At 48.6% G+C, this 23,693-nt stretch overlaps 1 protein-coding gene across 1 annotated transcript in view; it reads left to right on the forward strand.

Annotated features, from left to right (window-relative positions):
* Positions 1 to 23,693, forward strand: part of pde8a (phosphodiesterase 8A) — a 49,287-nt gene that overhangs the window by 12,655 nt on the left and 12,939 nt on the right. The window contains exons 2-11 of the mRNA XM_080538868.1: positions 14,141 to 14,197; positions 17,463 to 17,653; positions 18,598 to 18,654; positions 18,966 to 19,020; positions 19,496 to 19,584; positions 20,002 to 20,080; positions 21,649 to 21,789; positions 22,939 to 23,027; positions 23,154 to 23,205; positions 23,304 to 23,346. Coding sequence (XP_080394994.1) covers positions 14,141 to 14,197; positions 17,463 to 17,653; positions 18,598 to 18,654; positions 18,966 to 19,020; positions 19,496 to 19,584; positions 20,002 to 20,080; positions 21,649 to 21,789; positions 22,939 to 23,027; positions 23,154 to 23,205; positions 23,304 to 23,346 — 853 coding nt within the window. The remainder of the gene's footprint in view (positions 1 to 14,140; positions 14,198 to 17,462; positions 17,654 to 18,597; positions 18,655 to 18,965; positions 19,021 to 19,495; positions 19,585 to 20,001; positions 20,081 to 21,648; positions 21,790 to 22,938; positions 23,028 to 23,153; positions 23,206 to 23,303; positions 23,347 to 23,693) is intronic.

Raw genomic sequence — 23,693 nt, forward strand, 5'->3', positions numbered from 1 at the left:
TATTTCATGCGTATTTCCCTCCTTTAGCTTGCAGCAGCAGTCTTAGCCAGTGACAGCTAAACTACCCAACTAACTAGAACGCAATTATCCCGAAACCGTTGCTACTGTCATGGTTGCTTGTTGTCAAATAGTGTTTGCATCTGTGTTTTCTGTGAGTGTGTGAGTGATATTCATTTTCTCTCTCTCTCTCTCTCTCTCTTTCTCTCTCTCTCTCTCTCCTCTCCCTGTAGACAGCTCAGGGCTCTGAGTGCTCTCTTTCCCAGTCTCTAACCCTCATCACATGATCTGTCGGCAGGAAATGCACCAAAGCAAGGCCTCAGAGCTACTCTCCACGGCACAGTGACGCACGGGCCACACACACACACACACTCACACACACACACACACACACACACACACACACACACACAGAGCCAGGCAGAGTCACTACTGATGGGAACACTACTTGTCCTCTGACCACACACACACACACACACTTACACACAATTACACAGGGCAAGCAGAGCAACTGCTGATGGGAACAATCACTGCTGATGTCATCCAGGCTTCGGTCATCCGTGTCGTGTGTATCCCACTCATGAGAGGCACAGTGAGCACGGTGTCATCAGTGGAGGCTGGTGGAGGTAGAAATCGGAGGACGGGCTCATTGTGATGGATGGAACGGGTGAACTAGGCATAGCTCTCCATTCAAAGAAGATGAACTGGTAGTCTTCTGTAAACTTATTTTTAGACAACATCGCTCAAGCGCGTTCGTTACTAAAATTCCAAGACAATGATGTGTTCAGTTTCCCCTGAGTGATATAGTATATGTCTTCCTCCAGTGAATGTGTGTGTGTGTGTGTGTGTGTGTGTGTGTGTTTGCGTGTGCTTGAGTGTGTGTATCTATCAGTGTCCCAGTTTGCTTGCGTCGCTGTGTATCTGTCGGAGTCAGAGAGATAGCGCGGCAGACAGACAGAATGAGGGTCAGGGTGTTCTCTGGCAGCCCGCGCTGTTCTATAACCAGGCACAGCATGAAATAAAGGGTGTGCGTGTGTGTGCGTGTGTGTGTGTGTGCGCGGGTTAAACCAGGCTTTTTACCTTGTTCAGCCATGGCAATGGACTGCTTTGGTTGTCCCTGTACAATAGCTGTTAAGCCAATGTAGCCTAAAACAATTCATGGAAAATGTTTAGTGGACTCACACCCCCAAAAAGTGATTGATGAATAGTCTACTGATTGGAATAGTCTACTGATTTTGCTTCCATTGGACTTCTGTTAAATGCAACAGCAGGGAACTGTCCTGACAGCATGCACCTAATCGGAACATACCGTTAGCTACAACAATTTCAAATAATATCATTTATGTGGGACTGAAAAGGTTTTTTTCTCTTTCATGGTCGAATTGATGAATGGTTCATTGAATAGTTTCTTAAGTGTCTCATCCGTTTTGGAACACAATGTTTACAGAACATCCATCTAGCTGTCCCAGTGCTAAGCCATGTAAATCTGTGGAGGCTGGTGGAGAAATTGGAGGATGGGCTCATTGTAATGAATGGAATGAGGAATTATATCAAACGCCTAGCCTAGCCCAGCCCTTCCATAGCCTAGCCTAGTCCAGGCAAACCCTTTCCTAGCCTAGCCCAACCCAACACTTACCTAGCCTAGCTCTTTCCTAGCCTATCACAGCCCAGCCAAACCCTTACCTAGCCTAGCCTAGCCCAACCCAGCCCTTCCCTAGCCCAACCCTTCCCTTCCCTAGCCTAGCCCAACCCAACACTTACCTAGCCTTGCTCTTCCCTAGCCTAGCACAGCCCAGCCAAACCCTTACCTAGCCTAGCCTAGCCCAACCCAGCCCTTCACTAGCCTAGCACAGTCCTGTCCTTACCTAGCCTAAACTGGTCCTTACGGACCTTACCTAACCTAAACTGGTCCTTACCTAACCTCGTCCTTACCTTGCCTAGTCCTTACCTAACCTAGTCCTTACCTAACCCAGTCCTTACCTAGCCTAGTCCTTACCTAACCTAGTCCTTACCTAACCTAGTCCTTACCTAACCCAGTCCTTACCTAGCCTAGTCCTTACCTAGCCTAGTCCTTACCTAACCTAGTCCTTACCTAGCCTAGTCCTTACCTTGCCTAGTCCTTACCTAACCCAGTCCTTACCTAACCTAGTCCTTACCTAGCCTAGTCCTTACCTAACCTAGTCCTTACCTAACCCAGTCCTTACCTAGCCTAGTCCTTACCTAACCTAGTCCTTACCTAGCCTAGTCCTTACCTTGCCTAGTCCTTACCTAACCTAGTCCTTACCTAACCTAGTCCTTACCTAGCCTAGTCCTTACCTTGCCTAGTCCTTACCTAACCCAGTCCTTACCTAACCTAGTCCTTACCTTGCCTAGTCCTTACCTAACCTAGTCCTTACCTAACCCAGTCCTTACCTAGCCTAGTCCTTACCTAACCTAGTCCTTACCTAGCCTAGTCCTTACCTAACCTAACCTAGTCCTTACCTAGCCTAGTCCTTACCTAACCTAACCTAGTCCTTACCTAATCTAGCCTAGTCCTTACCTAGCCTAGTCCTTACCTTGCCTAGTCCTTACCTAGCCTAGTCCTTACCTAACCTAGTCCTTACCTAACCTAACCTAGTCCTTACCTAATCTAGCCTAGTCCTTACCTAGCCTAGTCCTTACCTTGCCTAGTCCTTACCTAGCCTAGTCCTTACCTAACCTAGTCCTTACCTAACCTAACCTAGTCCTTACCTAACCTAGCCTAGTCCTTACCTAGCCTAGTCCTTACCTTGCCTAGTCCTTACCTAGCCTAGTCCTTACCTAACCTAGTCCTTACCTAACCTAACCTAGTCCTTACCTAATCTAGCCTAGTCCTTACCTTGCCTAGTCCTTACCTTGCCTAGTCCTTACCTAGCCTAGTCCTTACCTAACCTAGTTTTTACCTAACCTAGTCCTTACCTAACCTAGTCCTTACCTAACCTAGTCCTTACCTAGCCTAGTCCTTCCTTACCTTGCCTAGTCCTTACCTAGCCTAGTCCTTACCTAATCTAGTCCTTACCTAACCTAGTCCTAACCTAACCTGGTCCTTACCTAGCCTAGTCCTTACCTTGCCTAGTCCTTATCTAGCCTAGTCCTTACCTAGCCTAGTCCTTACCTAACCTAGTCCTTACCTAACCTAACCTAGTCCTTACCTAACCTAGTCCTTACCTAGCCTAGTCCTTACCTTGCCTAGTCCTTACCTTGCCTAGTCCTTACCTAGCCTAGTCCTTACCTTGCCTAGTCCTTACTTAACCTAGTCCTTACCTAGCCTAGTCCTTACCTAACCTAGTCCTTACCTAACCTAGTCCTTACCTAACCTAGTCCTTATCTAGCCTAGTCCTTACCTTGCCTAGTCCTTACTTAGCCTAGTCCTTACCTAACCTAGTCCTGACCTAGCCTAGTCCTTACCTTGCCTAGTCCTTACCTAGCCTAGCCCTTACCTAACCTAGTCCTGACCTAGCCTAGTCCTTACCTAACCTAGTCCTTACCTAGCCTAGTCCTTACCTAACCTAGTCCTTACCTAACCTAGTCCTTACCTAACCTAGTCCTTACCTAGCCTAGTCCTTACCTAACCTAGTCCTTACCTAACCTAGTCCTTACCTAACCTAGTCCTTACCTAGCCTAGTCCTTACCTAACCTAGTCCTTACCTAACCTAGTCCTTACCTAGCCTAGTCCTTACCTAACCTAGTCCTTACCTAACCCAGTCCTTACCTTGCCTAGTCCTTACCTAGCCTAGCCCTTACCTAACCTAGTCCTTACCTAACCTAGTCCTTACCTAACCTAGTCCTTACCTAGCCTAGTCCTTACCTAGCCTAGTCCTTACCTAACCTAGTCCTTACCTAACCTAGTCCTTACCTTGCCCAGTCCTTACCTAGCCTAGCCCTTACCTAGCCTAGCCTAGTCCTTACCTTGCCTAGTCCTTACCTAACCTAGTCCTTACCTAACCTAGTCCTTACCTAATCTAACCTGGTCCTTACCTAGCCTAGTCCTTACCTAACCTAGTCCTTACCTAACCTAGTCCTTACCTAGCCTAGTCCTTACCTAACCTAGTCCTTACCTAACCTAGTCCTTACCTAACCTAGTCCTTACCTTGCCCAGTCCTTACCTAGCCTAGCCCTTACCTAACCTAGTCCTTACCTTGCCCAGTCCTTACCTAGCCTAGCCCTTACCTAATCTAACCTGGTCCTTACCTTGCCTAGTCCTTACCTAGCCTAGTCCTTACCTAGCCTAGTCCTTACCTAACCTAGTCCTTACCTTGCCCAGTCCTTACCTAGCCTAGCCCTTACCTAATCTAACCTGGTCCTTACCTTGCCTAGTCCTTACCTAGCCTAGTCCTTACCTAACCTAGTCCTTACCTAACCTAGTCCTTACCTAACCTAGTCCTTACCTTGCCCAGTCCTTACCTAGCCTAGCCCTTACCTAGCCTAGCCTAGTCCTTACCTTGCCTAGTCCTTACCTAGCCTAGTCCTTACCTAACCTAGTCCTTACCTTGCCCAGTCCTTACCTAGCCTAGCCCTTACCTAATCTAACCTGGTCCTTACCTTGCCTAGTCCTTACCTAGCCTAGTCCTTACCTAACCTAGTCCTTACCTAACCTAGTCCTTACCTTGCCCAGTCCTTACCTAGCCTAGCCCTTGCCTAGTCCTTACCTTGCCTAGTCCTTACCTAATCTAACCTGGTCCTTACCTTGCCTAGTCCTTACCTAGCCTAGTCCTTACCTAGCCTAGTCCTTACCTAGCCTAGTCCTTACCTAGCCTAGTCCTTACCTAACCTAGTCCTTACCTAGCCTAGTCCTTACCTTGCCTAGTCCTTACCTAGCCTAGTCCTTACCTAGCCTAGTCCTTACCTAGCCTAGTCCTTACCTAACCTAGTCCTTACCTAGCCTAGTCCTTACCTAGCCTAGTCCTTACCTAACCTAGTCCTTACCTAGCCTAGTCCTTACCTAGCCTAGTCCTTACCTAACCTAGTCCTTACCTAACCTAGTCCTTACCTAGCCTAGTCCTTACCTAGCCTAGTCCTTACCTAACCTAGTCCTTACCTAGCCTAGTCCTTACCTAATCTAACCTGGTCCTTACCTAGGCTAGTCCTTACCTAACCTAGTCCTTACCTTGCCTAACCTGGTCCTTACCTAGCCTAGTCCTTACCTAACCTAGTCCTTACCTAACCTAGTCCTTACCTAGCCTAACCTGGTCCTTACCTAACCTAGTCCTTACCTAACCTAGTCCTTACCTAGCCTAACCTAGTCCTTACCTAGCCTAGTCCTTACCTAACCTAGTCCTTACCTAACCTAGTCCTTACCTAACCTAGTCCTTACCTAGCCTAGTCCTTACCTAACCTAGTCCTTACCTAACCTAGTCCTTACCTAACCTAGTCCTTACCTAGCCTAGTCCTTACCTAACCTAGTCCTTACCTAACCTAGTCCTTACCTAACCTAGTCCTTACCTAGCCTAGTCCTTACCTAACCTAGTCCTTACCTAACCTAGTCCTTACCTAGCCTAGTCCTTACCTAACCTAGTCCTTACCTAACCCAGTCCTTACCTTGCCTAGTCCTTACCTAGCCTAGCCCTTACCTAACCTAGTCCTTACCTAACCTAGTCCTTACCTAACCTAGTCCTTACCTAGCCTAGTCCTTACCTAGCCTAGTCCTTACCTAACCTAGTCCTTACCTAACCTAGTCCTTACCTTGCCCAGTCCTTACCTAGCCTAGCCCTTACCTAGCCTAGCCTAGTCCTTACCTTGCCTAGTCCTTACCTAACCTAGTCCTTACCTAACCTAGTCCTTACCTAATCTAACCTGGTCCTTACCTAGCCTAGTCCTTACCTAACCTAGTCCTTACCTAACCTAGTCCTTACCTAGCCTAGTCCTTACCTAACCTAGTCCTTACCTAACCTAGTCCTTACCTAACCTAGTCCTTACCTTGCCCAGTCCTTACCTAGCCTAGCCCTTACCTAACCTAGTCCTTACCTTGCCCAGTCCTTACCTAGCCTAGCCCTTACCTAATCTAACCTGGTCCTTACCTTGCCTAGTCCTTACCTAGCCTAGTCCTTACCTAGCCTAGTCCTTACCTAACCTAGTCCTTACCTTGCCCAGTCCTTACCTAGCCTAGCCCTTACCTAATCTAACCTGGTCCTTACCTTGCCTAGTCCTTACCTAGCCTAGTCCTTACCTAACCTAGTCCTTACCTAACCTAGTCCTTACCTAACCTAGTCCTTACCTTGCCCAGTCCTTACCTAGCCTAGCCCTTACCTAGCCTAGCCTAGTCCTTACCTTGCCTAGTCCTTACCTAGCCTAGTCCTTACCTAACCTAGTCCTTACCTTGCCCAGTCCTTACCTAGCCTAGCCCTTACCTAATCTAACCTGGTCCTTACCTTGCCTAGTCCTTACCTAGCCTAGTCCTTACCTAACCTAGTCCTTACCTAACCTAGTCCTTACCTTGCCCAGTCCTTACCTAGCCTAGCCCTTGCCTAGTCCTTACCTTGCCTAGTCCTTACCTAATCTAACCTGGTCCTTACCTTGCCTAGTCCTTACCTAGCCTAGTCCTTACCTAGCCTAGTCCTTACCTAGCCTAGTCCTTACCTAGCCTAGTCCTTACCTAACCTAGTCCTTACCTAGCCTAGTCCTTACCTTGCCTAGTCCTTACCTAGCCTAGTCCTTACCTAGCCTAGTCCTTACCTAGCCTAGTCCTTACCTAACCTAGTCCTTACCTAGCCTAGTCCTTACCTAGCCTAGTCCTTACCTAACCTAGTCCTTACCTAGCCTAGTCCTTACCTAGCCTAGTCCTTACCTAACCTAGTCCTTACCTAACCTAGTCCTTACCTAGCCTAGTCCTTACCTAGCCTAGTCCTTACCTAACCTAGTCCTTACCTAGCCTAGTCCTTACCTAATCTAACCTGGTCCTTACCTAGGCTAGTCCTTACCTAACCTAGTCCTTACCTTGCCTAACCTGGTCCTTACCTAGCCTAGTCCTTACCTAACCTAGTCCTTACCTAACCTAGTCCTTACCTAGCCTAACCTGGTCCTTACCTAACCTAGTCCTTACCTAACCTAGTCCTTACCTAGCCTAACCTAGTCCTTACCTAGCCTAGTCCTTACCTAACCTAGTCCTTACCTAACCTAGTCCTTACCTAACCTAGTCCTTACCTTGCCTAACCTGGTCCTTACCTTGCCTAGTCCTTACCTAGCCTAGTCCTTACCTAACCTAGTCCTTACCTTGCCTAACCTAGTCCTTACCTTGCCTAGTCCTTACCTAGCCTAGCCCTTACCTAGCCTAGTCCTTACCTTGCCTAACCTGGTCCTTACCTAACCTAGTCCTTACCTAACCTAACCTAGTCCTTACCTAGCCTAGTCCTTACCTTGCCTAGTCCTTACCTAGCCTAGCCCTTACCTAGCCTAACCTAGTCCTTACCTAGCCTAGTCCTTACCTAGCCTAACATAGTCCTTACCTTGCCCAGTCCTTACCTAGCCTAGTCCTTACCTAGCCTAACCTAGTCCTTACCTAGCCTAACCTAGTCCTTACCTAGCCTAACCTAGTCCTTACCTAGCCTAGTCCTTACCTAGCCTAACCTAGTCCTTACCTAGCCTAACCTAGTCCTTACCTAGCCTAACCTAGTCCTTACCTAGCCTAACCTAGTCCTTACCTTGCCCAGTCCTTACCTAACCTAGTCCTTACCTTGCCTAACCTAGTCCTTACCTAACCTAGTCCTTACCTAGCCTAGTCCTTACCTAGCCTAGCCTAGTCCTTACCTTGCCTAACCTAGTCCTTACCTAACCTAGTCCTTACCTAACCTAGTCCTTACCTTGCCTAACCTAGTCCTTACCTTGCCCAGTCCTTACCTAACCTAGTCCTTACCTAGCCTAACATAGTCCTTACCTAGCCTAACATAGTCCTTACCTAGCCCAGTCCTTACCTAGCCTAACCTAGTCCTTACCTAGCCCAGTCCTTACCTAGCCTAATCTTTACCTTCCCCAGTCCTTACCTAGCCCAGTCCTTACCTAGCCTAATCTTTACCTTCCCCAGTCCTTACCTAGCCTAACCAGGTCCTTACCTAGCCTAGTCCTTACCTAGCCTAGCCCAAACCTTCCCTAACCCAGTCCTTCCCTAGCCCTGCAGAGGGACCAGGTCAGCTAGCTCTCTCTACAGCTTTTCTCTGTAAAAAGTAAGCAAACATGGGCAAAAGGAGTTTGTGTCTCGTGAGTGAGATCCAGCTGTACTGTTATCCTAATTCTCTTTCAGCTTGAACACTAGGCTTAGTAAACAAATTAAATAAAAATAAAAAGCTTTGCAAATGAAATAGTTACATTAGCATTCTGAGCAATTAACATTCTGAACTGTTTCAACAATCTTACATTATGGTAGGCCTATTTGGAATTATGGAAGCCTGTATTACGTATTGCATAAATACAGTCTGGTGCCTAACAGACATAAGCATGTGTCATCACAATTTTCAGATTTCCTATATTACCATCCTCATGTTTGCCAACATATTATATTCAGAAAAAACATTGAAAGACCTTAAACGTGGCTGTTTCTTAGTGATTCCCCAGCAGCGGTCTATAACGTGACGCTTCTCTGCAGCTGATGTGGGTGCACACAGACCCACGGTGGCCTACTTTCCTCAGTGGTGACTCACCTAAAGTCTTCTGCTCTGCTGCCTGTAGACTTGGTCACCGTGGATAACGCATGTGGACGGGACGAGGATGTTCATGTGCACATGACGTTTTTCTGCCCTTACCTGCACTCCCGTTATTTTCTCTAAACTGCAGTAATTGCTAGAAAAGCCACGTTTCACGTGTTATGTAATTTGACATTGTGTGAGTGTGTGTGTGTGTGTGTGTGTGTGTGTGTGTGTGTGTGGTGTGGTGTGGTGGGGGGGGGGGTGTTAGGCTAGAATATGTTCTCAGTTGAATGGGTCTGTTGGCAGAGCAATAAACCATAGTGGAGTTGTTGCTATGACGGCATCAGAGAAAAACATGGTGGATTGGCTCACAGCATCGGCATATTATCTGTGTTATCTCATCGGCATTTACTCATGTTTAACTTTCACAACACTGATAACTTCATTGTACGGTATAGTGAGTGAGTGAGTGCCAAACTGGGACGCTGTGTAGTGGTGGCCTAGAGGATAGTGAGTTGGAGTGGTGATCAGAAGGTCATGAGTTTAAATCCCACCTGGAAACACCACCACTAGTGTGCTCTTGAGTAAGGCACTTAGGCCTAAAAATCCAGGGAGACTGTCCCAGTAATCTTTAATTGTAAGAGCGCTTTGGATAAAAGCATCTGCTAAATGGTTAAAATGATAAATATAAATGGTTCTTGGTCATAGGAAGGGTTTTTTGATCACTGGTTGGTTACTGGCTCAAGGCTTGGCGGTGCCGGTCATTGATTGGATGGCAGCTGGTGAGGGACTCTGGGTAGAGGCTGGGACCACCCTGTTGTCCCCCCACCAGGAAGCAACAACTGAAATTCCAAACTGAAATGCGGGGGGGGGGGGGGGGGGGGGCATCCTCAATGTAGACTTGCAGTGTTTCCCATTGATTACCTAGACTGTGGTGGCCCGCCGTAGTTTAATTTGTCCCGCCATAGTCTAAAATGTGTCCCGACGTAGTCTCATAACTCATAACGTATTATTTTTATTGAGTTTTTGTTTGTACAAATAATCAAAAGTATAAAACAACAGTATACAGGAAAAACAAAGAACAATAACAAAACAAGTGTCTATTATAAAAAGGTCCAATTATAAAGATCCAATATCTTGAAATTGATATTCAAGATATATAACACGGTGTCATAAATCATCAATTTCTTCCATTTATTAACAAAAAACATTTCTCTCACTCTAAGTTGATAAGTCTCTCTTATAATTCCTAACCATTGTTCTATGGTAGGGGGTTCATTCTTATACCAATTTCTTGTTATTGCCTTATTGCTTGCGATCAACAATATCTTGGTTAAATACCTATCCTCATCAATGATGCATTCATTTATATTTTTGAGGTACATACCAAAATCTAAGAGGCTATAAAGCTTCCTTGAAGATTGCCTTGAATATATTCCCACTGTATGTCTGCATCATTACATCAAGCACTTTGAGTTTTTTCCTTTCCCTCTGTAAATATATATTTAAAAAGTCCTAATTTTCGAATCTGTATTTCTCTTTGAAATCCTAAACTCGTTATATTTCCATTCTTGGTTAGTGTACACATTGCTGTGATCTCCTTTCTCACCCAGTCACCAAAACCCAAAGAGGTTTTGGTGACTCAAACTTGGTTTAAATCTATCATCATAAGCAAACCAGCTCAACAGTCTCATGCTGTTTAATTAGATCAAACCAAGTATTCAGTGTGTGTGACCTTATTGGATCTATTGAATCTTGTAATGCCTTTACTAGTATTACCCGAAAAATGATTTTACATGCGAGTGACGCGATTTTTCGGATTTGCATCTACTGTAGGTCCATACGATTTAGCTCTATCGATAATCCCCCTCCCCCCGTCGATGAAAGACGGAAGCGGTTTCCTGTGGGAAACACTGGAGCTGTGATTGACTGCTCTAGCGAGCCTCTAAAGACAGTAGATGTGAACGGCCACATATCAATGTGAATTATTCTCTTTGAGATGAACACACAGCCAGTACCTGGACGGCTACGCTACCTGACCCTCTCTGCCTGTCGCCGCTGGAGTGTCCCAGGTTGCCATTTATAGCCTTTATCCCCCATTTACAATGCTCTTTTAAGTCAAAGATGTGTTGTCCTCTCCCGTGAAGGACTGACAGATAATATGGCTTCTATTGTTTGTGTACAGCCGGAGAGGCTGGCGGTCCAGGTGGAGATCGGAGGACGGGGCTCATCGTTAATGCCTGGAACGGAAAGAGGAATGGCATCAAACACACATGTCCCATGAGCCCGTCCTCCGATTCCCGCCTCTGCCAGCCTCCCCTGGCGTGGCGCTCGACGACGGCAGCAGCCGTGTGACTGAGCGCCAGACCAGGTCGTTTCGTCCTGAGTCGTAGGGAGCTGACGGTGGAGGCTGGTACACAGTGTTCATCCCACACCTGAGACTGGGACTGATCCCTAATCATCCCTAATGAGGAACATTGATTCATCTCCATTTGGTCCACACGGGCGGACGGCCGCGCACACAGACACACGCCGCCACCGCCACTCTCCCTCTGTCTCTCTCTCTTTCTCTCTCTCTCTCTCAACACAAACAAACACATGTCTCCCTCCGTGGTGGCCTTCCCCTGCTCCACAGACAGAAGGAGAGATGCCCATGTGGAACGGGCGGGGGGGTGAGGGGACGGTGTGATGTTTCCGACTTGTTGTTGGTCTTGTTTCGCTTCCAGATTGTGAATGTTTAGTTTAGCCTGATGCAGCAGAGACTCAATTGATGGCATATTTCATAACACATTCACTGCACTCGGGTGAAAGAGAGAGGTTGAGACAAAGAGAGAGAGATAGTCGAGAGAGGGATAGAGTGCTACGTCCATGGGGGGGGGGGGGATCAGGGGGGGGGGGATTGTAAGTTGTAAACGAAGTCATTTCCACAAGAAAGCTTGAACAGAGCCAGAGAAGCAATCCCAAGATTCCCTGCATCCTGGTCCCAGCTCTGGGGTGGAGGAAGCTGTTTACTCTTTCTATCTCTCTCTGCTGACGTCCGCGCACCGAACAATGTCATCCAATTTCCTGTTTTTCACTTCAGTGGAAAGCCACTCTCTCTCCCAGCGTTGTATGGCGGCGTATGGCAGGGGGCTGGAGGACAGGAGGAGGAGATCCATAGGGCCGGATGCACAGAGAGCAGGATATGGGGGGTCAGAGGCGGCGCTGCTATGTAAATACATTAGGTGTGTAGAACCAGAGCTCTCTGCTCTCCGCTCGGGCCCTTTCTGCAGCCCTGCAGACGACAACGCGGTACAACAGAGAGTACTGCAGCCAGACATACAGTGTACAGTGTACAGACTCTGACCCAGGCAACGGTAGGGGGTGTTTCTGTCCGTCCCGTTTCAGTCCGTCACAGACCCGCAGTCAGATTGTCCGATAAGGGGGGGGGGGAAACTGTTTGAGACTTGTAATGTCAGTACGAGGTGCAGTCGAGGTTTGTTCATTTGCGTGTCGGTTTGTGGACGTGCGAGGTGGAAGGGATTCCCCAAATGTTGTGAAACGGGCGAAGTCATTTGAACACGCCATTGAGGTAGCGGTTGTCCCGTCTCTCTCCAAACTATGAGGACCAGAATGCACTGCAGCAAGCTAGGATCTCCATTCACGTGGGCTGCAGAGGAACAAAAGTGCATCTGCTGTAGCCTCTCCCCAGCTCAGCAGACCTGTCACTTACTGTTAGCAGCTCACAGGCCCTGGATAAATCAGGCCAAAGTGTGTGTGTGTGTGTGTGTGTGTGTGTGTGCCCAGAGTGACTGGTACAGCACAGCGCATAGTCATAGCAGGAGGGAGGAGCATGAAGGGGCACACACACACACACACGCTACGTCTATACTGCCCGCCTGGCCTGCATACACACTCACTTCCCCCGCTTTGTTTGCCCCTGGTTGGATGCCAGCGTGATGTTTGAGGGATGCAAATGCTTGGGTGATTCATGGCTGTGCTAGTGTGTGTGTGTGTGTGAGTGTGTGTGGCAAGCCTGCTATTCCAGTTACACAACCTCACCCGTCGTTGTATTGGATCTGTCAGCGTCAATTAGAGAGGGAAAGTTCCCTCCGCTCAGTCAGAGTGCTGTGTTCTGCTCTGCTAGGCCCTCCACCGCCAGGCCCCTACTGCCCTCCACTCTGCTAGGCCTCCTCTCTAGGCCCCTACTGGCCTCTGCTCTGCTAGGCCTCCTCTCTAGGCCCCTACTGGCCTCTCCTCTGCTAGGCCCTCCACCACCAGACCCTACTGGCCTCTGCTCTGCTAGGCCCTCCACCACCAGACCCTACTGGCCTCTGCTCTGCTAGGCCTCTACCACCAGACCCTACTGCCCTCCGCTCTGCTAGGCCTCATCTCTAGGCCCCTTCCAGACCCTGTGGTCAAACTCCGTACGTCAAACATCTCCTGAGTAAACACAATCACATAGGGAAAACCCAGAGTGAGTGTGTGTGTGTGATGTGTGTGTGTGTGTGTGTGTGTGTGTGCGCGTACGCGCACGTGTGTGTGTTCACTGTGTGCCTCCCCTCAGGGCTTTTGCCTGACTATGTTTGCCAGCATTCTCTAGGAGAAAGCGTATTTTGTTTCAGTCCCATAACGAGGTGAGTGATTTGACTAGTCGGTAGTCAGGGTTGATACGGCTGTAGGCCGGGGGTTCATACGACCTGACAAGGAGGGTTTAACTAATTACAGTCAAGGTGGCAGTTGAAACATCGGCTCTCATGCTAGTCTGCACTTTTGGAACAACATTGGATGTGGACACACTGACGACACCATCTGACAGTTCGGATTGAGAATGGAGGGGCGCTTAGGTGGCGTAACGTGTTAAGCGTCAACCATGTAACCGCAGGGTTCCTGGTTCGATTCCGGCCGCGGACATATCCTGCATGTCATCCATTCTCTCTCTCACCCATCCTTCCTGTCTAAATCTCCACTGTATCTGTCAAAAAAAAAAAAAAAAAAAAAAAAACTGATTGAGAATGGAACACGTCAGCCCTCATTAGACACACATGTCAGGTCAACACACACACAACCTTCTCTCTGTGAAGTTTTGCCCTCTATGTCATAGTCATTCTTGGTGGACTTTACAATGTGGCCCAATGACGTCAGTTACCACTGAAGACCAATCAGCTGGTGTTTTTTTTTTTTTACATAAAGGCTTACGTTTTAAGCGAGAAGCGATTTAAGCGCTGCCCGGTGCGTTCTGACATTCCTCTCAGTGTGTTCCTCACGTGTGCAGATTGTTTATGGAGAGGAGGAATTCTACAGGGATGCCGGTCCGTAAGGGGCTCGGTTACTATGGTTACTAACCCCTGCGCGGGGTTCCATTTAGCAGGAAGGAAACTAAATTATTTGTAGACATGGGAGATAACTCCTCTCTTTCTCTCTCTCTCTCTCTTGCTCTCTCGCTCGCTCTGTCATTGAAGGAAGGTATGATGACTTTTACATGGGACTATTTGTAATCTCGCTTGTGTTCCCGTCTTTCTCTCTTCCAGACCACATTCACAGAGGTGCAGTTTGGACCAATGAAGTTATACGAAGACCAGCTTCAGGTACAGTACTACACTACCCAGATTTCTTATTGCTCGGGTCTCTGTGAACAGAAAAATACGGATGTTGGAAGATGGACTGGCCATTTTCATCCAGACTTGAGTGTGTCTGTCAGTGTGAGTACAGATTAGGCCAGGCTTTGGTCTTTGTCCCTCTCCTTTAAAAAAAGAAAGAAAAGTGGTTCCAGGTGAATATGTTGCTTTGCAATTAAAAGACCGATGATGAGGGAGACCCAGAGGGGCCAAAAAGCGCATTGTCACATTTGGCATGTTTTGCAGTCGAAGGCTAATCTTCCATTTGAAAACGATGCCACCCCAATAGCTTTAAGAAAACAAATCCCCCATTCAAAGAAGAAGGGGGGAAAAAAACTGTTAATGGATGCATTGTGTGTGCAAACGTACCCTGGGGTTGCCAAGGCAATGGGGCCAAACATTAATGACTATGAACATACCATAATGAACAATGCACGTTATATATGAGAGCTGCACAGAAGGGCCATGGACCCGCGTCGTCACCGCAAGTCGGACATTCTCCAACGTTCAATGGGTCATTTATACCCCGGCTCTCCCCTTTGTCATGTGTTATGTAGTCCAATAGTGAGGTGACTAAAGAGAGAGGGAGAGAGGGGGGGAGAGGGGGAGAGAGAGAGAAGAGGGGGAGGGGGGGGAGAGGTGGAGAGAGGGGGAGGGAGGGAGAGGGGGAGGGAGGGGGGGGAGGAGGGAGAGGTGGAGGGAGGGAGAGGGGGAGGGAGAGGGGGAGGGAGAGGGGGAGGGAGAGGGAGAGGGGGAGGGAGGGGGGGGAAGGAGGGGGGGAGGAGGGAGAGGTGGAGGGAGGGAGAGGGGGAGGGAGAGGGGGAGGGTGGGAAGAGAGAGAATATCTCCTTTTTCACTTTCAATAGTGATTCTAGTTCTTTGAGTCCTTACTCTTTCACACACTTGAATCGTTATTGTTCCAGAGTGTTAAATGACAACTACTGTCTCGTCTGTCATAGGCTGTGACAGCACTGGATGGTCTGTGGTTCACCATGACGGGGGCGGGGGGGCAACATGGCTGACCCTCCAGTGTGTGTGCCGCTCACAGCCTCTACCTACTCCCAGCCCTGTGTGGATCTGGTCTACTGTGGCTACAGTTGGAAAATGAAGCAGATAGATATCCCCTTCCTGTTTTTGTCACTCACAGCTGATCCCTCTGTTCCCTCCTCTCCTCTCCCCCCCCTCCCCTCTCTCCTCTCTCTCGTCGCTCACGGGACCTGGCTAGCCCTCTGTTTTCAACAATGATGTTTTCTAGACAGACCAGTCAAACTCTGCCAAAGTCCGACTACCCCCTGAGAACCAGTTGCCTCACCTTCGGCAGTTTCCGCTCATAGTTACTCTCTTTCTCTTTATCTCTCTCTCGCTGTATCACTCTCTCCTCTCTCTCTCTCTTTCCCACTCTCTCGCTCTCTCTCTCTCTCTCTCTCCATCTCCCCTCCCTTTATCTCCTTCTATAAGAGAGCATGGGTACATTTTTTATATGTTCCAGGAGTCATTCTGTCATTCATTATTATATTTTTTTCAGTCATAAGCAGCCTTCTCTCATATATACATACACACACGTGAGAAGTACTCAAAGTTAGCTTTAGCTTCCAAAAGGCCGTCTGAATAGGTGTTTGAGCAGTGAGCGTGTTGGGCTGTACAGTACTGGAGGCACCTGAAAAGACCTGGCCTTGGCCTACATTGCACTGATCCCCCGCCTCTGCCGGAATGTTGACTTTTCTACCAACATGCCAATGTGGAATTCTGATCTAATTCCCTGTGCGTACCAACATAGCTGCCGAACTCAGTGGTGATGTATTTACAACCTGGCTAGTCGACTGTATGCTAGTTGTAATGAAAATAGTTTTTTCTTTTTTTTTGTTGGTATGGTTTGTATTAGCAACAAGCCTTCAGTCCAAAGGGCTCTCACAGCCCGGGGACTGGACGTGTTGAGGTAAGGAGCGTTGAATAAAATCAGACAGGTTGACATCATCAGGATGAATCAAAAGGAGAATTATTCCCACCGCAATCCCCCCCCCCCCCGATTCCCCCCCCCCTCCTCCCCATCCCAGAAGATGATTGTGCAGCAGGGCCTAAACGGCCAGCTCTCTCTCTTGAACAGAGCCCCGTCTTTGTACCTTTTAACTCGATTTTGCAGTTGTGATGCAAACCTAAGACTCCTGAACAAACTTTCCATTCTTTACCTTCATTCTGCTCCCTGCCAACTGTTGGGGGGGATGACGTTTGTTTGGGAGAGTGACTCATGGATCTGCACCGAGTGCCGCAGCGTGTCTTGGAGGCGGGCCTAAAATTTATTTACGCAGGCGAGGGGAGGGGAGGGGGGGCTGGGGGTTATATGAAAGTATGCTGGCAGGGGGGAGAGAATGGCACGGAGACTCTCGCGCCCGCCACCCGGCCTTGCCAGCCCCGGTGGGAGGGGCTGCCGCACAGATTGACCAATCGTGTCGTAGATCAAGGTCTGTGGACGACGGATGCGCTGACGCACTCGCCGCTGGCCGTGAGGGAGGAGCCCTGGCCCTGATGGATCCAGAGCGCTCTCAGGCACTCTCGGGCCAGGCCCACGTAAAAGAAAAGCTCGATTAATCCGCCGACCCTAACCGCAGAACAGACCCGGAAGCGTTTGCTCTGTCCGCATAGACACAGTTAAGTGACAGCTTTCACGCTGGCGTGATGTCTTGGTTTCTCCTTTCCTTTCCTTGGTTCCTTTCCTTGCCTGCTTTCCCTCTGTGTGAATTGATCTTAGTAGTAGAAGACGGGTGGAAGCAGGACCTCTCTGGAGGGTTTGGACACACGTCACATGTTTCTTTCCCTATCCCTGTGTTGACAGATCAGTTGCCACTTTTAGATTGTTGCAGCACTCCTCCAAGTAGGCCTCTCTTTTCTATACCCTTCTGTGTTCCATTTGTTGGTTTGTTTAGTTTGACATCCTCCAGGGAGTCTCTTTAGTTTGATTCTCTTCTCCATGAAAGGCCTCGCAAGATGTCGGAGAGGAAGAGCCTAGGATGGCTGTCTGCTGAAGTAACAACTAATAATTGACCCTGATATCTCCTCTGTCTCTCTCTCTCTTTGTCTCTCTCTCTCTTTGTCTCTCTCTCTCTCTTTGTCTCTCTCTCTTGCTCTCTCTCTCTCTCTCTGTCACTCTCTCTGTCCCTCTCTCCCTCTCCCTCTCTCTCCTTCTCTTTCGCTCTCTCTCTCTTTCTCTCTCTCTCTCTCTCTCTCTCTCTCTCTGTAGGTACTGTTAGTATTTGCCAAAGAGGACAGTCAGAATAATGCCTTCTGCTGGGCGTGTGAGAAGGCCAACTTCAGGTGTAACGTGGTGAGGACGCCCGAGTTGGCCCTCGAATGTTTCCTAGAGAAGCACCATGACCTCGTCATCATCGACCACAGACATTCCAGATCCTTTGATGCTGAAGCACTATGCCGGTAGGTTCCACAATGTTCTCTTTGACCTTCTTGTTCAAAAGTGTTTTAAGAAAAAACATTTTTTTTTACAATAATGTGCTAAAAAGTACAGTACTGTAGTGTATTATGCACAAATGTCTTTATTGCATGTGGGTTTCATGCTCACAGTGTCACAACTGTTGTAGTAATGTCATGTTGCTACCCAGTCCCCTGCTACTAATGTCAGCTGAGGCCAATGTTATAGTCGACACCCCACTTGAAGCAGATGACTACTGATTGTATGTGTTCCCCTGCTTCGCTGTAGGGGGTGTGTCTGTGTCTGTTTGTGTGTGTGTGTGTGTGTGTGTTTGTGTGTGTGTGTGTGTGTGTGTGTGTGTGTGACTCAGTCCCATGCAACTGCTACCTGGGGAAGTGACATCCCTGCTCCGAGACATGAGCAATGTCACCCACCCCCTCCCCCCTGCTCCCACCCCCACCGCTCTCTATCTTTAGCACGAGCCCAAACCAAAAACACGTTTACAAACATTCATTTACCCTGCCCCAGCGTGTATGTAAACCCTATTCATTTTGGTCCAATCTATACGTTCAGTGTACACGCACAGCCCCCGGCAGAGAACTAAAGGGTCTTTATGGTTACTGGCTGGGGGAAACCACAGGCGGATGACCGGCGCTCTACACTCACTGCATTCTTTCAGGAGCCCTAGTCCTCCTCACAGAGCTGCACCGTGGGGCCCTCTCTCTCTCTCTCTCTCTCTCTCTCTGGCTCTCTCTCTCTGGCTCTCTGGCTCTCTCTGGCTTTCAGGCTCTCTCTCTCTCTTTCTCTCTCTCTCTCTCTCTCTCTCTCTGGCTCTCTCTCTCGGCCTGGGAGAATCGGACCGTGAATAACTGAAACTACATTGATTTGATGCCGTGGACGCTCCACCAGTGTGCTTGCTGGCTAAATGGCTCCCTCTGTTTACATTCAGGTCAATTAGAGCGGCCAACTCCTCAGAAAACACTGTGATAGTCGCCGTCGTGAAAAGGTACGTAAGTATGACCTGACCCAACGACCCCACCCGCCCTCCCCTTCCCCTCCCCCGTTGGTCCCGTTGGCTGTGAGAATGATTATGGTCCATATCAAAATGCCTAAATCAGCATGGAAGCACAGAGGGCCTCGTGTCTCGTCACATTTCCTCTGATGATTTTTCTCAATAGGGTTTTGTAGCGGGGACACGTGTTGTTACGTAGTGGGGGTTTGTCTGAACACTTTATCATGGGTAAACGTCTTAACTAACTGCTAACTGTTTTTTGCTCTTGTTTGTTTGTTTGTTCGTTTGTTTGTTGCTTTTCGAAGGCCGGACAGAGAGGAAGCCTCAGTGATGCCTCTGATCAATGCTGGCTTTAACAGGGTGAGTGTGTGTGTGTGTGTGTGTGTGTGTGTGTGTGTGTGTGTGTGGCGCGTGCGTGCGTGCGCGCGTCTAAGTGACAGAGAGAGAGCGAGAGAGAGTTCTAGACTCTCATGTACTAGGTAGTGGACCAGGTAGTGAACTAGGTAGTGGACCAGGTAGCAGTGGAGGGAAGCAGGGAAAAGGAGCCACCAGTGTGTGTGTGTGTGTGTGTGTGTAGATTCTGTCATTCCCTGTTCGTTCCCACCAACTCTGACCTTTATCAACATCCTGGAAGTCAATAGCATTAACCTCCACAATAAGCCTGATAATAACTCGGTGTGTGTTCTATGACTCACATATAATGTACACACAAGACAATACACGCCGAGCACTTAGTGTCGACGTTCAAGGAGTGTCACGCGTACATGTATTGTTGAATGTCTTTGGAGAGTTGTTGTTGATCTGTGTTGACCTTTGACCCCCCCCCCCCGACCAGAGATACGTTGAGAATGCCAACATGATGGCCTGTTACAACGAGCTGCTGCAGCTGGAGCACGGCGAAGTGAGGGCGCAGTTCAAACTGAGGTGAGGGGCGGCTATGTCGCCACGTCTCATTGGCATACATTTCCCAGGGTGCATTGGTGAAGCCAGTACAGCACTAGCGCGATGTCCCCGTCAGAGGTGTGGAGACTGTCATCGTGGACATTGTGTTGATCTCTAAAACGGGGTCAGATTACAGGGTGTTCAGGATCGTTAGTTAATGGTCTGACCCTCCCAAAAAGTAATTTGTCTCTGAGATGCTGTTGAATGTCCACTCACTTCGCCGCTCCCAGGTCATGAAATGAATAAATGTCATAAAGCTTTAGAAATACGATGAACAACGTTTACAACATACTACACAGCGAGGGCATCTACCTCCTGTCTCTGTTGCTACCTTTTTGTGCCACTGTGCTTGTGCTAAATTTGGAAGTGCGTAACTGGTCTCTGTTTAAACTCTCCAAGGGCCTGCAACGCTATCTTCACTGCTCTGGAACAAAGCCAGGAGGCCATAGAGATCACCTCTGAGGATCAAGTGATTCAGGTGTGTGTGTCTGTGTGTCTGTGTTTCTGTCTGTGTGTGTGTCTGTGTGTGTGTGTGTGTCTGTGTGTGTGTGTGTGTTTTTCTTTTCTCTCTCCTTTTTTTCTTTTTTTTTCATTCCTGCCCAAGTAGTTTGTGGATGACATCAAGGGCCGCATTCTCTAAGACATCCATTATTGTCATTCTCATGTCGTGGCAATGTGTCTTCTCTCTCTCTCTCTCTCTCTCTCTCTCTCTCTCTCTCTCTCTCTCTCTCTCTCTCTCAGGGTCTCTCTTTCTCTCTCTCTCCATCCCTATTTCTCTCTCCATCCATCCCTCTCTCGCTCTCTATTCCTCCCTCTCCATCCCTTTCTCGTTCTCTCTCCATCCTCTTCTCACGCTCTCATCCTCCCTCACCACCATCCCTATTTCTCTCGCTCTCTCTCTTTCTACCTCCCTGGGCTCCTAGGGTAGTGTTCCCCTCCTGTTTTATCGCCTGCTGATGTCTTGTGATGGCTGATATCAGTGATGATATCTGTGTTCTCTTTTTCTATTGAATGGGGCCTTTTGTCCACTGAGCCACAGACCATCTCAGGCAGTGTTTGTCATGTTCTTCTTTCATATAAAGGGGACGTTTGTGTGTCCCATGAAGGCCTGGATGAGTAAGGGCAAATGTTACTGCAAATGCATTGTTGTGCCTCCGCGAACCTCGGCCTGTTTGTGATGCTGTGGGTTATAATTAGACCCCGGCCGGCTGCTCATCTCAAATGGCGCCCTATACACTACTGCACTCGCCTTGAGCAGAGCCCTATACACTACTGCACTCGCCTTGAGCAGAGCCCTATACACTACTGCACTCGCCTTGAGCCCTATACACTACTGCACTCGCCTTGAGCAGAGCCCTATACACTACTGCACTCGCCTTGAGCAGAGCCCTATACACTACTGCACTCGCCTTGAGCGGAGCCCTATACACTACTGCACTCGCCTTGAGTGGAGCCCTATAACCAGCACTCGAGTTGAGGGGGGATGAGGGGGTATGGCATCCCCCCTGAAATAAAAACAGTCAAAATCATCCCCCTTCTAAAACTGCCGTCCCCCCTTTCCATCCCTTATGTCATTTTATCAATGAACGTGGTATTACTGCTATTTCAACATTTAGTTTGGCGCATATTGAGTAAAATACTGTGGGCGAGGGGGCACGCCCATGTGCAATGACATTTTTACCAAGTCACTGACACTGACGTCACTGACGCTGTGGGGATGCTAAAATTGTCCCCATATGATAAAATCCACCATCCCCCCTGATTTTCTTTTACAACTTGAGTACTGCCTATACCGTGCACTGATACTGGGGGAATAGGGTGTGATTTGAGCCTAGTTAAAAAAATAAAAATAAAAAAAAGCTTCTAGCATTATGACTGCCAATGGCCCTTGGCCCTAGCATAGATTACTCTTCTTGCGATGTCTGATGGACAGATGATTCATCTATCTATCTTACTTAGACAAATGTATTTGTTGCAAGTCGCGTTGGATACAGGCATCTGCTAAACGCCTCAAATGTAAATGTTCTCTCTCCTCTGGTCTTCCAGTATGTGAACCCGGCCTATGAGTCGATCATGGGCTACCAGCAAGGAGAGCTGATAGGGAAGGAAATCATAGAAGTGCCTAAAAGTGAGAAGAATAAGCCTGATCTGCTTGAAACGATAAACTCCTGCATACGGAAAGGAAAGGTGAGTACAACCATACTGCGTCTCTCGTCTGGCGGAGGTAGAAATCAATCCTCATTCCATTCCACACATTACAACGAGCCCCCCCCCCCCCCCCCCCCGAGCCTGACCCTTTAACCTTAGCCCCAACCCTACCACTAAACTGCGAACAAAATAGTCCACCTACTTCGATGATATTGCAATTGTTCGGTCCTTTCCAGCATGGTTATATAGTGACTACTACACTACTACGACTACCACCCACCCCATAGAGCAGACCCGCCAGAGCGGTCAGAGAGGTGTCAGAGTACACGCCTGCAGAGTACACGCCACTCGGCCACAGAGCACCTCTGTTTCATGTGCGGAGATCAGTGGGCTCCGGCCGTCGCCCTAGCTGTGCCTGCCCCCCCTGGCCGTGCCCTGGCTGTGCCTCACAGAGGGAGCTAAGGTCACTAGTACACAGACACACAGTAGGAAAGGCCTTTTGAACTGACCAGCCAGACCAGCAGCGTCAGACATGAAACGATTCCATGGGACTGGACGCCAGCTCTCTTTTTCTTCTCCTCCCCGCCCCAGTAGAGCGTCTCATTATTCTTTGATATGCCCCGGGGTGCCCACCCCCCCCCCCCCACCAGCTCCAGCCCAACAGATTCTGACTTGTGAACAATAACAATAATTAGATGTCCCCTTCCAGCCCAAAAGAGGACCTTTATGTCCCTTACAGTTTAATGTGCTGTACTCTCACTCTCTCTCTCACACACACAAACACACTGCCTTAACTGTATATGAGTAGTGTTACACACCACAGCTGTCAACTCAGTCTTTTCTTCTCCTCCTCCTCCTTCTCCTCCTCCTTCTTCTTCTTCTCCTCCTCCTTCTTCTTCTTCTCCTCCTCCTCCTCATTCTTCTTCTTCTCCTTCTTCTTCTCCTCCTCCTCCTCCTCCTTCTCCTTCTTCTCCTCCTCCTTCTTCTTCTCCTTCTTCTCCTTCTCCTTCTTCTTCTTCTTCTCCTTCTCCTTCTTCTTCTCCTCCTCCTTCTTCTTCTTCTCCTCCTTCTTCTTCTTCTTCTCCTCTTCCTTCTTCTTCTCCTCCTCCTCCTCCTTCTTCTTCTCCTCCTCTTCCTCCTCCTTCCTCTCCTCCTCCTTCTTCTTCTACTTCTTCTTCTCTTTCCCAGGAGTGGCAGGGGATTTATTATGCCAAAAAGAAGAACGGAGACAGCGTGCAACAAAATGTGAAGATCACACCTGTGATTGGACAGGGAGGGTGAGTGACAGCTGACAGCCTGCCAAGACTCTGTCCCCTCAGATGGTCCAACTAGGGGCCAAGGTCAGACACGCTGCTGTGATGTTCCTACATTCATTGTCTGTCTTCTTTTCTTTTTTTCCACAGAAAAATCAGACACTATGTGTCTATCAACAGGCCTTTAAATGATAATAATAAGGTAGGTGTCGTCTGGTTTATGGTTCTAGGTGCAGTGGGATAATGTGGGATAGAGTTGTTTATGATATGTCATAATGCTTCTCCTTCTGCCTTTTTCAGACTGACAAGTCCACTGAGCGTGTGCAAGCAGAGTCACAGACAGGTGAGAGCTCCATCTCTCTCCATGTTAGCCAGTGTCCCTAAATGGTAAATGGACTGACTTATATAGCGCCTTATTCCAAAGTGCTTTACAATGGCCTGTCATTCACCCATTCACACACACATTCACACACCAATGTTGGCAAGCTACCAATGCAAGGCTCCGGCCAGCTCATTGGGAGCAATTTGGGGTTCGGGGTCTTGCCCAAGGACACCTCGACATGTGGCCGGCCGTGGTTCGACCCGCCAATCTGCTGAACTTGCGATCAATTTAGACGCCGGCTCTACCTCCTGCGCCACAGCTGTCCCTGACACACCACACTGGCCCCGCGGGGAGGCTGTGATGGACGT

The sequence above is a fragment of the Nansenia antarctica genome (assembly GCF_963989245.1).
Source record: "Nansenia antarctica genome assembly, chromosome: 9".
Lineage (NCBI taxonomy): Eukaryota > Metazoa > Chordata > Actinopteri > Argentiniformes > Microstomatidae > Nansenia > Nansenia antarctica.